The 12,253-nt window shown below is 51.0% G+C and overlaps 1 protein-coding gene across 1 annotated transcript in view; it reads left to right on the top strand.

Annotated features, from left to right (window-relative positions):
- The window catches only part of LOC144504346 (uncharacterized), a 118,569-nt gene that overhangs the window by 92,982 nt on the left and 13,334 nt on the right, over window positions 1-12,253 (top strand). Inside the window, exons 29-30 of the mRNA XM_078229525.1 lie at window positions 802-986; window positions 3,085-3,320. Of these exons, the coding sequence (XP_078085651.1) occupies window positions 802-986; window positions 3,085-3,320 (421 nt within the window). The remainder of the gene's footprint in view (window positions 1-801; window positions 987-3,084; window positions 3,321-12,253) is intronic.

Below are 12,253 nucleotides of genomic sequence, written 5' to 3'. Positions count from 1 at the left end.
ACGGAGACAGACTAGACCCGAGGCAGGAGGCGGGGGGAGCAAGGGCCCCCAGGAGGGAGGGGGCGAGAAGCGAGGGGCCCCCAGGAGGGAGGGAGCGAGGGGCCCCCAGGAGGGAGGGGGCGAGGGGGTCCCAGGAGGGAGGGGGCGAGGAGCGAAGGGCCCCCAGGAGGGAGGGGGGAGGAGTGAGGGGCCCCCCAGGGGGTGGGGGGGAGGCGGAGAGAGGGGTCTCTGGGATGTGATTGGATGAGAGTTCTGTGTGGGGGGGTTCTCTGTGTGGGGGGAGGTCTCTGCGTCTGTGTGAGGGAGTTATTGGGGGCATGGGGGAGGCGTCTCGGGTTGGGGAAGGGGGTTCCGATGTTGGGAGGAGGGGACTCTGTGTGAAGGGGGGGCTCTCTGTGTGTCGGGGGGGTGCTCGGTGTGGGGGGAGGGGTCTCTATGAGGAGTTATTGGAGGCGCAGGGGAGAGCAGGTGGAGGGAATGGGGGAGGGGTCTCTGTGGGGAGGGTGGTCTCTGTGTTGGAGGGGGTGGTTTCTGTGTGAGGGAGTTATTGGGGGTGTGGGGGAGGTGTCTCTGGGGTTGGGGGAGGGGGTTCCGGTGTTGGGAGGAGGAGGCTCTCTGGGTGAGGGGGGTTCTCGATATGGAGGAGGTTCTTGATGTGGGGGGGATCTGTACGTGGGGGGGGGTTTTGTGGGGTGCGGGGGTGGGCAGGTTGGGGCTGTAGGGGGGGGGTCCCAGTCTCTCTGCTGAGTGGGGATCGTTCTGCTTGTTGGTCTAAGGCGTGTGTTTGTCCCCCCCCCCCAGAGCCCCCGCGGCAGGATGTGGTGGTGGTTCTGGATGAGCAGCAAAGCTCCCCTGATTTTGGAGATTGGATGGAGGCGGTTTGCGACCGTTTGGGAGATAGGGTGGAGTTCAGGAAGTTGGAGTTGCGACAGGGTGTGGAGAGACTGCGATCGCTGGGTGTGATATTCCGGGGCAGCGACACTAAGGTAACAAACCCACAGAGCGATTCCGAGAAAGATTCAATCCCAGCAACACTCCCTCACCACTGACCCTCTGACAGTGCGGCACTCCCTCAGCACTGACCCTCTGACAGTGCGGCACTCCCTCAGCACTGACCCTCTGACAGTGCGGCACTCCCTCAGCACTGACCCTCTGACAGTGTGACACTCCCTCAGTACTGACCCTCTGACAGTGCGGCACTCCCTCAGCACTGACCCTCTGACAGTGCGGCACTCCCTCAGTACTGACCCTCTAACAGTGCGGCACTCCCTCAGTACTGACCCTCTGACAGTGCGGCACTCCCTCAGTACTGACCCTCTGACAGTGCGGCACTCCCTCAGTACTGACCCTCTGACAGTGCGGCACTCCCTCAGTACTGACCCTCTGACAGTGCGGCACTCCCTCAGTACTGACCCTCTGACAGTGCGGCACTCCCTCAGCACTGACCCTCTGACAGTGCGGCACTCCCTCAGCACTGACCCTCTGACAGTGTGACACTCCCTCAGTACTGACCCTCTGACGGTGCGACACTCCCTCAGTACTGACCCTCTGACAGTGCGGCACTCCCTCAGTACTGACCCTCTGACAGTGCGGCACTCCCTCAGTACTGACCCTCTGACAGTGCGGCACTCCCTCAGCACTGACCCTCTGACAGTGCGGCACTCCCTCAGCACTGACCCTCTGACAGTGCGGCACTCCCTCAGTACTGACCCTCTGACAGTGCGGCACTCCCTCAGCACTGACCCTCTGACAGTGCGGCACTCCCTCAGCACTGACCCTCTGACAGTGCGGCACTCCCTCAGTACTGACCCTCTGACAGTGCGGCACTCCCTCAGTACTGACCCTCTGACAGTGCAACATTCCCTCAGTACTGACCCTCTGACAGTGCAGCACTCCCTCAGTACTGACCCTCTGACAGTGCAGCACTCCCTCAGCACTGACCCTCTGACAGTGCGGCACTCCCTCAGCACTGACCCTCTGACAGTGCGGCACTCCCTCAGTACTGACCCTCTGACAGTGCGGCACTCCCTCAGTACTGACCCTCTGACAGTGCGGCACTCCCTCAGTACTGACCCTCTGACAGTGCGGCACTCCCTCAGTACTGACCCTTTGACAGTGCGGCACTCCCTCAGTACTGACCCTCTGACAGTGCGGCACTCCCTCAGTACTGACCCTCTGACAGTGCGGCACTCCCTCAGTACTGACCCTCTGACAGTGCAACATTCCCTCAGTACTGACCCTCTGACAGTGCAGCACTCCCTCAGTACTGACCCTCTGACAGTGCAGCACTCCCTCAGCACTGACCCTCTGACAGTGCGGCACTCCCTCAGCACTGACCCTCTGACAGTGCGGCACTCCCTCAGTACTGACCCTCTGACAGTGCGGCACTCCCTCAGTACTGACCCTCTGACAGTGCGGCACTCCCTCAGTACTGACCCTCTGACAGTGCGGCACTCCCTCAGTACTGACCCTTTGACAGTGCGGCACTCCCTCAGTACTGACCCTCTGACAGTGCGGCACTCCCTCAGTACTGACCCTCTGACAGTGCGGCACTCCCTCAGTACTGACCCTCTGACAGTGCGGCACTCCCTCAGTAATGATCCTCTGACAGTGCGGCACTCCCTCAGTACTGACCCTCTGACAGTGCGGCACTCCCTCAGTACTGAATGATGTGTACAAGCCTCTGGGGTGGGGATCCAAATTGGGATCTTTCTGCTCCGGGAGGTTCTTGTTGTTAGATATTGAGATTTTGTTCTAATGCCAGGATCTCTGATTGGTCAGTAGGCCAGGTGCTGTTCCTGCTGGACACTGTGTGCCTGGGTGTTTATCCAGGCTCCATGCTGGTATCCGCTTGGTGCTGCTATGTCGCTGAGTCCTAACTGGAGACAGCTTCCTCAGCCGACCTTCCAGAATCTGGGAAAAGCCCGCTGTTGTGGTGTCCCCAGGGTGGGGTCAGTGTCTGTGGCTCCGAGTGACTGTATCATCTTCCCTCTGTTTGGACGGGGTGGTGAGGGCGGTGTCTGGTATTCGCAGCCCGTGGAATATAAACCCAGCTCTCACTCTCACCACATTCTCTTCCCTCAGGCACCTGCACAGGAAGAGACACTGCTCACAGCGGCACAGCCCCTTAGTGAGCTCGGGGCCTTCCATATGGCCGGATCTTTCGCCAGCGCAAACCAGCAGAGCAGGAAAAGGAGCTACAGCGAGCACTCGACTGAAAGGGACAGATTGAAGCTGCAATGTACCTTGCAATGTCCGTCTCACTGGCAAATCGCCTCGTCTGGGGAAAGGCCTGATATACAGCAGCCTCCTATATTGAAGTGAGTTCACTCTGCTGCTCCCCGCCACCTCTGTGCAGCTCTCATCAGTTCATAGGATATAGGAGCAGAATTAGGCCATTCGGCCCATCGAGTCTGCTCTGCCATTCGACCATGGCTGATCTGCTCCTCATCCCCAATTTCCGGCCTTCTCCCCATAACCCTTCAACCCATTACCAATTAAAAATCTGTCTAACTCCTCCTCAAATTTACTCACTGTCCCAGCATCCACCGCACTTTGGGGCAGCGAATTCCATAGATTCACAACCCTTTGGGAGAAGTAGCTTCTCCTCAACTCTGTTTTAAATTTGCTCCCCCTTATCCTCAGACTGTTACCTCTCGGCCTAGAATGCCCCACAAGAGGAAGCATCCGCTCCACGTCTACTTTATCCATACCTTCTATCATCTTGGATACCTGTTTGATCTCCCCTCATTCTTTACTCCAGAGAGTTTTGGCCTAAACTGTTCAATCTCTCTTCATACGACAAACCCCTCATCTCTGGAATCAATCAATCCAGTGAACACTCTCCCACCCCCCCCCACCCCCCCGAATATTGGAATAACGTGTAAACAACAAACAGACCAGAATTTCTATGGTTTCTATTCCAAGTGCAGGTCAGTGGGACTCGGCAAAAAATGGTTCGGCACAGACAAGAAGGGCCAAAAGGCCTGTTTCTGAGCTGTAATTTTCTATGGTTTCTAATTCTCTGTCAGAATTCTCACTGTCGATTTAAACACAGAAACAAAAGATTCGGGTGAATTTACTGACTTGGGAATTCTTTGCTTTTTTAAAAAAGAAAACAGCATTCGGGATCCTAGAATCCTTACAACGTGCTACACAACATAAGGCCATTCAGCCCATTGTGCCTGTACTGGCTCTTTGATAAAGCAGTTATGCTTCATCCCATGTCCACATTTTTGGTCTGTTACCCTAAATTCCTCATCCTCAAGCACCATCCAACTGCCTTTTCACATTATTTGGAGAATCAGCTCCTGCCACCTCTTCAGATCGAGCGTTTCAGATCCCAAACTCTGAGTGACTGACCTCCCCTTGAAAGGTGATGTTTTGAACTTCACTTACTGAGCCAATCAACTGAGGGAATATCTTACTTTTTTCTCTATTCATTCATGGGACATGGGCGTCGCTGGCTGGCCAGCATTTATTGCCCATCCCTAGTTGCCCTTGGAGGGCAGTTGAGAGTCAACCACATTGCTGTGGCTCTGGAGTCACATGTAGGCCAGACCGGGTAAGGACGACAGATTTCCTTCCCTAAGGGACATTAGTGAACCAGATGGGTTTTTCCAACAATTGACAATGGTTTCATGGTCATCAGTAGATTTTTAATTCCAGATATTTTTTATTGAATTCAAATTCCATCTTCTGCGGTGGCGGGATTCGAACCCGGGTCCTCCAGAACATTAGCTGAGTTTCTGGATAATACCACTAGGCCATCGCCTCCCCTATTGACGCTTTCAAAGTATTGCATCTTCTTGAAAGCCTCCACTATGTTACCCCTTGATGTTCCCTTGTTGAATGTATGAAGGCTGGGATAGGCTGGTTTTTGGTCTTGGGGAATGAAGGGATATGGGGAGTGGGCGGGGAATTGGAGTTGAAACCCGAGATCAGCCGTGATGGTGTTGAATGGGGGAGCAGGCTCGATGGGCTGAGTGGTCTGTTCCTGCTCTTTTTCATGTGTTGACCTCCTCTGTTCCAAGGGAAACGTTCTAACTTTTCCATCCTCACCCCATGACTGAAGTCCCTGGAATGATGTTGGGGAATCTCCTCTCAGCCCTTTCTGAGGCCTTCACCTCTTTCCTGGAAAGTTGAGCCTGGAATCGGCCACAAGATTCCAGCTGAAGCCTAACATGTGGTTCAGATAGAACTATCTCTCCACTTGTCAACCCAAAGCTCCCATCACTTGCCACACCTTGTTTAATGGCTTGTGGATATGAACAGACGGCAGGATGGCACAGTGGGTTAGCACCGCTGCTTCAGCGCCAGGGACCCGGGTGGCACGGTGGTACAGTGGTTAGCACTGCTGCCTCAGCGCCAGGGACCCGGGCAGCACGGTGGTATAGTGGTTAGCACTGCTGCCTCAGCGCCAGGGACCCGGGCGGCACGGTGGTACAGTGGTTAGCACTGCTGCCTCAGCGCCAGGGACCTGGGTTCGATTCCCAGCTTGGGCCACTGTCTGTGCGGAGTCTGCACGTTCTCCCCATGTCTGCGTGGGTTTCCTCCGGGTGCTCGGTTTCCTCCCACAGTCCAAAGATAGGAGAGTTTAAAACTAGAGGGCATAGGTTTAAGATGAGAGGGGAGAGATACAGAAAGGTCCAGAGGGGCAGTTTTTTCACACAGGGTGGTGAGTGTCTGGAACAAGCTGCCAGCAGTAATTGTAGAGGCGGGTACGATTTTGTCTTTTAAAAAGCGTTTAGACAGTTACATGGGTAAGATGGGTATAATATAATAACATAAGAAATAGGAGCAGGAGTAGGCCATCTAGCCCCTCGAGCCTGCTCCGCCATTTAATAAGATCATGGCTGATCTGATAGTGGTTTAGTTCCACTTACCCGCCCGATCCCCATAACCCTTAATTCCCTTATTGATCAGAAATCTATCTACCTGTGACTTAAACATATTCAACGAGGGAGCCTCCACTGCTTCAATGGGCAGAGAATTCCAGAGATTCTCTACCCTCTGAGAGAAGAAGTTCCTCCTCAACTCTGTTCTAAACTGACCCCCCCCCTTAATTTGAGGCTGTGTCCTCTAGTTCTTGTTTCCTTTCTAAGTGGAAACAATCTCTCTGCCTCTACCCTGTCTAGCCCCTTCATTATCTTATATGTCTCTATAAGATCTCCCCTCAGCCTTCTAAACTCCAACGAGTACAGGCCCAATCTACTCAATCTCTCCTCATAAGCTAACCCCCTCATCTCCGGAATCAACCTGGTGAACCTTCTCTGCACTCCCTCCAAGGCCAATATATCCTTTCACAAACAAGGGGACCAAAATTGCACACAGTACTCTAGTTGCGGCCTCACCAGTACCTTGTACAGTTGCAGCAAGACCTCCCTGCTTTTATACTCGACGAGGGAAGGGCCGTGGACGTCGTCTATATGGACTTTAGTAAAGCGTTTGACAAAGTCCCTCATGGTAGGTTGGTGCAAAAGGTTGGATCTCATGGGATAAAGGGGGAGGTGGCTAGATGGGTGGAGAACTGGCTTGGTCACAAAAGACAGAGGGTGGTAATGGAAGGGTCTTTTTCCGGCTGGATGCCTGTGACCAGTGGTGTTCCGCAGGGCTCTGTATTGGGACCTCTGCTGTTTGTGATTTATATAAACGATCTGGAAGAAGGTGCAACTGGGGTGATCAGTAAGTTTGCGGACGACACGAAAATGGCTGGACTTGCAGATAGTGAGGAACATTGTCAGAGGCTACAGAAGGATATAGATAGGCTGGAAATTTGGGCAAAGAAATGGCAGATGGAATTCAATCCAGATAAATGCGAAGTGATGCATTTTGGTAGAACTAACGTAGGGGGGAGCTATACGATAAATGGCAGAACCATAAAGGTTGTAGATACGCAGAGGGACCTGGGTGTGCAAGTCCACAGATCCTTAAAGGTGACGTCACAGGTGGAGAAGGTAGTGAATAAGGCATATGGCATGCTTGCCTTTATAGGACGGGGCATAGAGTATAAAAGTTGGGGTCTGATGTTGCAGTTGTATAGAACGTTGGTTCGGCCGCATTTGGAATACTGCGCCCAGTTCTGGCCGCCACACTAGCAGAAGGACGTGGAGGCTTTGGAGAGAGTGCAGAGGAGGTTTACCAGGATGTTGCCTGGTATGGAAGGGCTTAGTTATGAGGAGAGATTGGGTAAACTGGGGTTATTCTCGCTGGAAAGACGGAGGATGAGAGGTGACCTAATAGAGGTGTATAAAATTATGAAAGGCATAGATAGGGTGAACGGTGGGAAGCTTTTTCCCAGGTTGGTGGTGACGTTCACGAGGGGTCATAGGTTCAAGGTGAGGGGGGGGGGAGGTTTAACACGGATATCAGAAGGACATATTTTACACAGAGGGTGGTGGGGCCTGGAATGCGCTGCCAGGCAAGGTGGTGGAGGCAGACACACTGGGAACGTTTAAGACTTATCTAGATGGCCACATGAACGGAGTGGGAATGGAGGGATACAAAAGAATGGTCTAGTTTGGACCAGGGAGCGGCGTGGGCTTGGAGGGCCGAAGGGCCTGTTCCTGTGCTGTATTGTTCTTTGTTCTTTATACTCCATCCCCTTCGCCGCTCCCTGGTCCAAACTAGACCATTCTTTTGTATCCCTCCATTCCCACTCCGTTCATGTGGCCATCTAGATAAGTCTTAAACGTTCCCAGTGTGTCTGCCTCCACCACCTTGCCTGGCAGCGCATTCCAGGCCCCACCACCCTCTGTAAAATATGTCCTTCTGATATCCGTGTTAAACCTCCCCCCCCCCCCCCTCACCTTGAACCTATGACCCCTCGTGAACGTCACCACCGACCCGGGGAAAAGCTTCCCACCGTTCACCCTATCTATGCGTCTGTGGACACAGGCACAATTTACAGGATGGTGATTGGGGTGTGGGTCTTTGCACGTAGTCGGGTCTTGGGGGTGCGGACAGTGTGAGTGGGGAGAGGGCCAAGCACAAGTTAAAGAGGTGTGTATTGTCTCCAGCCAGGACAGTTGGTGAGATTTTGCAAGCCCAGGCAAGTCGTGGGGGTTACAGATAGTGTGACATGAACCCAAGATCCCGGTTGAGGCCGTCCTCATGTGTGCGGAACTTGGCTATCAGTTTCTGTTCAGTGATACTGCGTTGTTGTGTGTCATGAAGGCCACCTTGGAGAACACTTACCCGAAGATCAGAAGCTGAATGCCCGTGACTGCTGAAGTGTTCCCCAACTGAAAGGGAACACTCCTGCCTGGTGATAGTCGAGCGGTGTTCATTCATCCGTTGTCGTAGCATCTGCATGGTCTCTCCAATGTACCATACCTCGGGACATCCTTTCCTGCAACGTATCAGGTAGACAACATTGGCCGAGTTGCTGTGGCAGGGTTGTGTGGTGTTCAATCATCCGCTGTCGTAGCGTCTGCATGGTGGGGTCCTCTTTGACCTGTGCTTGGTGCCCTCTCCACTCACATTGTCTGTGCCTTTGGGACTTGGTTACGTGTGGGGACTCGCATTCTAGCCGTTGTCTTGTGAATTGAGTTTGTGTCTGTATATGCCCTGTTTGTGGGCGCAGCTCCCACGCGCCTGGTGGGGGGGCGGTGCTCCGGGGGCTTGTGCTGCCAAATGAACCTGTTGGACTTTAACCTGGTGTTGTAGGACTTCTGACTGTGCTCACCCCAGCCCAACGCCGGCATCTCCACATCATAGTTAGGGGTAAAGCAGGGGATAATAATCAGGTATGCATGTACTTGGGCCTGACCTGGAGTACGATGTACAGTTTTAGTCACTGTACTGCAACAAAGGTATCCAGGTATTGGAGAGTCAGCCAAGAAAAGGGAAATCAAACTAATGCCTGACTTCAAGCATATGAGCTTTGAGAGGTAGTTAAAAAGTCTGTGATTGTTTTCTCTGAAGGATCGGAACCCATGCAGACCTATTCAAGGACATGTATAAATTAAACTCTAGTAATAGTTGAGGTTTCCACGTGTGAGTATGGGCTCAAACATGAGAGAGAAGCGACAGGGAAGTTTTAGATTTGACTACTTGAGGGCAAATTGAAACTTAAGAATGATTTGATTGTATTTCTTGTGCTGATCAATAAAAATAGATGGGCACTTTGGATAATATTTAGTATTTAAGTGTTGTTCTGAAATCAGGGGCACCAAACACACAGGAATGGTTGATGGAAGTTCCGGGGAATAGATGTTTCAGTAAGAGTAGGGAAGGTGGTAAAAGAGGTGGAGGAGTAGCATTGTTAATCAAGGATAGTTTAACGGCTGCAGAAAGGCACTTCGAGGGGGATCTGCCGACTGAGGTAATATGGGCTGAAGTTAGAAATAGGAAAGGAGCGGTCACGTTGTTGGGAGTTTTCTATAGGCCCCCAAATAGTAATAGAGATGTGGAGGAGGAAATTGCAAAGCAGATTATGGATAGGTGTGGAGGTCACAGGGTAGTTGTCATGGGGGACTTTAACGCATAAGATGCAAGACTGGGCCGAGAAGTGGCAGATGGACTTCAACCCAGATAAGTGTGTGGTGGTTCATTTTGGCAGGTCGAATAGGATGAAAGAATATAATATTAAGGGTAAGATGCTTGGCAGTGTGCAAGATCAGAAGTATTTTGGAGTCCGGGTTCATAGGACGCTCAAAGCAGCGTCGCAGGTAGAGGCTGTGGTTAAGAAGGCGTATGGAATACTGGCCTTCATCAATAGAGGAATTGAGTTTAGAAATCGGGAGATAATGCTGCAGCTGTATAGGAGCCTGGTCAGACCCCACCTGGAGTACTGTGCCCAGTTCTGGTCACCTCATTACAGAAAGGATGTGGAAGCCATAGAAAGGGTGCAGAGGAGATTTACAAGGATGTTGCCTGGATTGGGTGGCATGCCTTATGAGGATAGGTTGAGAGCGCTAGGTCTTTTCTCCTTGGAGAAGCGAAGGATGAGAGGTGACCTGATAGAGGTGTATAAGATGTTGAGAGGCATTGATAGAGTGGATTCTCAGAGGCTTTTACCCAGGGCTGAAATGGTTGTCACAAGATTAGCGGGTAGGGCCTGGGTGGGATTGTAGTCGGTGCAGACTCGATGGGCCGAATGGCCTCCTTCTGCACTGTAGGGTTTCTATGATTTCTATGATTCTATGATAAAGGCCAACATTCCATTTGCCTTCTTGATCACCTGCTGCACCTGCAAACTGAGTTTTTGTGATTCATCCACAAGGACCCCCAGGTCCCTCTGCACAGTAGCATGTTGTAATTTTTCACCATTTAAATAATAGTCCATTTTACTATTATTCCTTCCAAAGTGGATAACCTCACACTTGTCAACGTTACACTCCATCTGCCAGATCCTCGCCCACTCACTTAGCCTATCCAAATCTCTCTGCAGACTTTCCGCATCCTCCACGCAATTCGCTTTCCCACTCATCTTTGTGTTATCCGCAAACTTTGTTACCCTACACTCGGTCCCCTCCTCCAGATCGTCTATGTATATGGTAAACAGTTGAGGCCCCAGCACCAATCCCTGCAGCACGCCACTAGTCACCAACTGCCAGCCAGAAAAGCACCCATTTATTCTAACTCTCTGCTTCCTGTTAGATACAGTAAGATACTGTCTGTGCTTTCTTACTGTGCTTACCCCAGTCCAACGCCGGCATCTCCACATCCTGTTAGATAGCCAATCCTCAATCCACGCTAACACTTTACCCCCAACTCCGTGTACCTTAATCTTCTGCAGCAACCTTTTGAGAGGCACCTTATCGAACGCCTTCTGGAAATCTAAAAACACCACATCCACCGGTTCCCCTCTGTCAACTGCACTCGTTACATCTTCATAAAATTCCAGTAAATTCGTCAAACACGACTTTCCCTTCATGAATCCATGCTGCGTCTGCTTGATCGAACCATTTCTTTCCAGGTGTCCTGCTATTTCTTCTTTAATGATGGATTCCAGCAATTTCCCAACTACGGACGTTAACCTAACCGGCCTGTAGTTACCTGCCTTTTGTCTACCTCCTTTTTTAAACAGTGGCGTCACATTAACTGTTTTCCAATCAGCCGGCACTTCCCCAGAGTCCAGTGAATTTTGATAAATTACAACCAACGCATCTGCAATTACTTCTGCCATTTCTTTCAGTGCCCTGGGATGCGTTCCATCCGGGCCCGGGGACTTGTCTACCTTTAGTCCAATTAGCCTACCAAGCACTACCTCTTTAGTAATAGTAATCGTTTTAAGGACCTCGCCCCCTACAGTTCCACGACTGTCAATTTTCGGTAAGCTATTTGTGTCCTCTACTGTGAAGACCGACACAAAAAACTTGTTTACGGCCTCGGCCATTTCCTTGTTTCCCATTATTAAATCCCCCTTCTCGTCTTCTAAGGGTCCAACATTTACTTTAGCTACTCTTTTCCTTTTTATATATTTGTAAAAACTTCTACTATCAGTTTTTATATTTTGTGCTAGTTTAGTTTCATAATCTATCTTTCCTTTCTTTATCGCTTTCTTAGTAGTTCTTTGGTGTTTTTTAAAGCTTTCCCAATCTTCTAATTCCCCACTAGTTTTGGCCACTCTGTACGCATCGGTTTTTAATTTAATACTCTCCTTTATCTCCTTAGTTATCCACGGCTGGTTATCCCTTTTCTTACATTCCTTCTTTATCACAGGAATATATTTTTGCTGAGTACTGAGAAAAATCTCCTTAAAAATCCGCCACTGTTGCTCAGCTGTCCTACCAACTAGTCTGCGCTCCCAGTCTATATTAGCCAATTCTGCCCTCATCCTATTGTACTCCCCTCGGTTCAAGCAGAGGACACTGGTTTGGGACCCTACTTTCTCACCCTCCATTTGTATTAGAAATTCAACCATATTGTGATCACTCATTCCAAGAGGATCCCTCACAAGAAGATCATCAATTTTACCTGTCTCATTACACAGGACCAGATCCAAGATAACTCGCTCCCTCGTAGGTTCTGTAACATACTGTTCGAGGAAACTTTCCCAACAGCATTCTAAGAACTCTTCCTCAAGTCCACCGCGTCCGACTTGAGTCAACCAATCAATATGCAGGTTAAAATCCCCCATGATTATTGCTGTTCCGTTTTTACACGCATCCATTATTTGCTTGTTTATAGCCCGACCCACCTCAGAGTTATTATTTGGGGGCCTATAGACCACGCCCACCAGTGACTTTCTCCCCTTACTATTCCTTATCTCCACCCACATTGATTCCACATTCTGCTCCTTAGAGCC

This window comes from Mustelus asterias, chromosome 2, assembly GCF_964213995.1.
Source record: "Mustelus asterias chromosome 2, sMusAst1.hap1.1, whole genome shotgun sequence".
Lineage (NCBI taxonomy): Eukaryota > Metazoa > Chordata > Chondrichthyes > Carcharhiniformes > Triakidae > Mustelus > Mustelus asterias.
The sequence above is the reverse complement of the archived record's forward strand: the minus strand, read 5'-3'. Positions and strand labels throughout refer to the sequence as shown.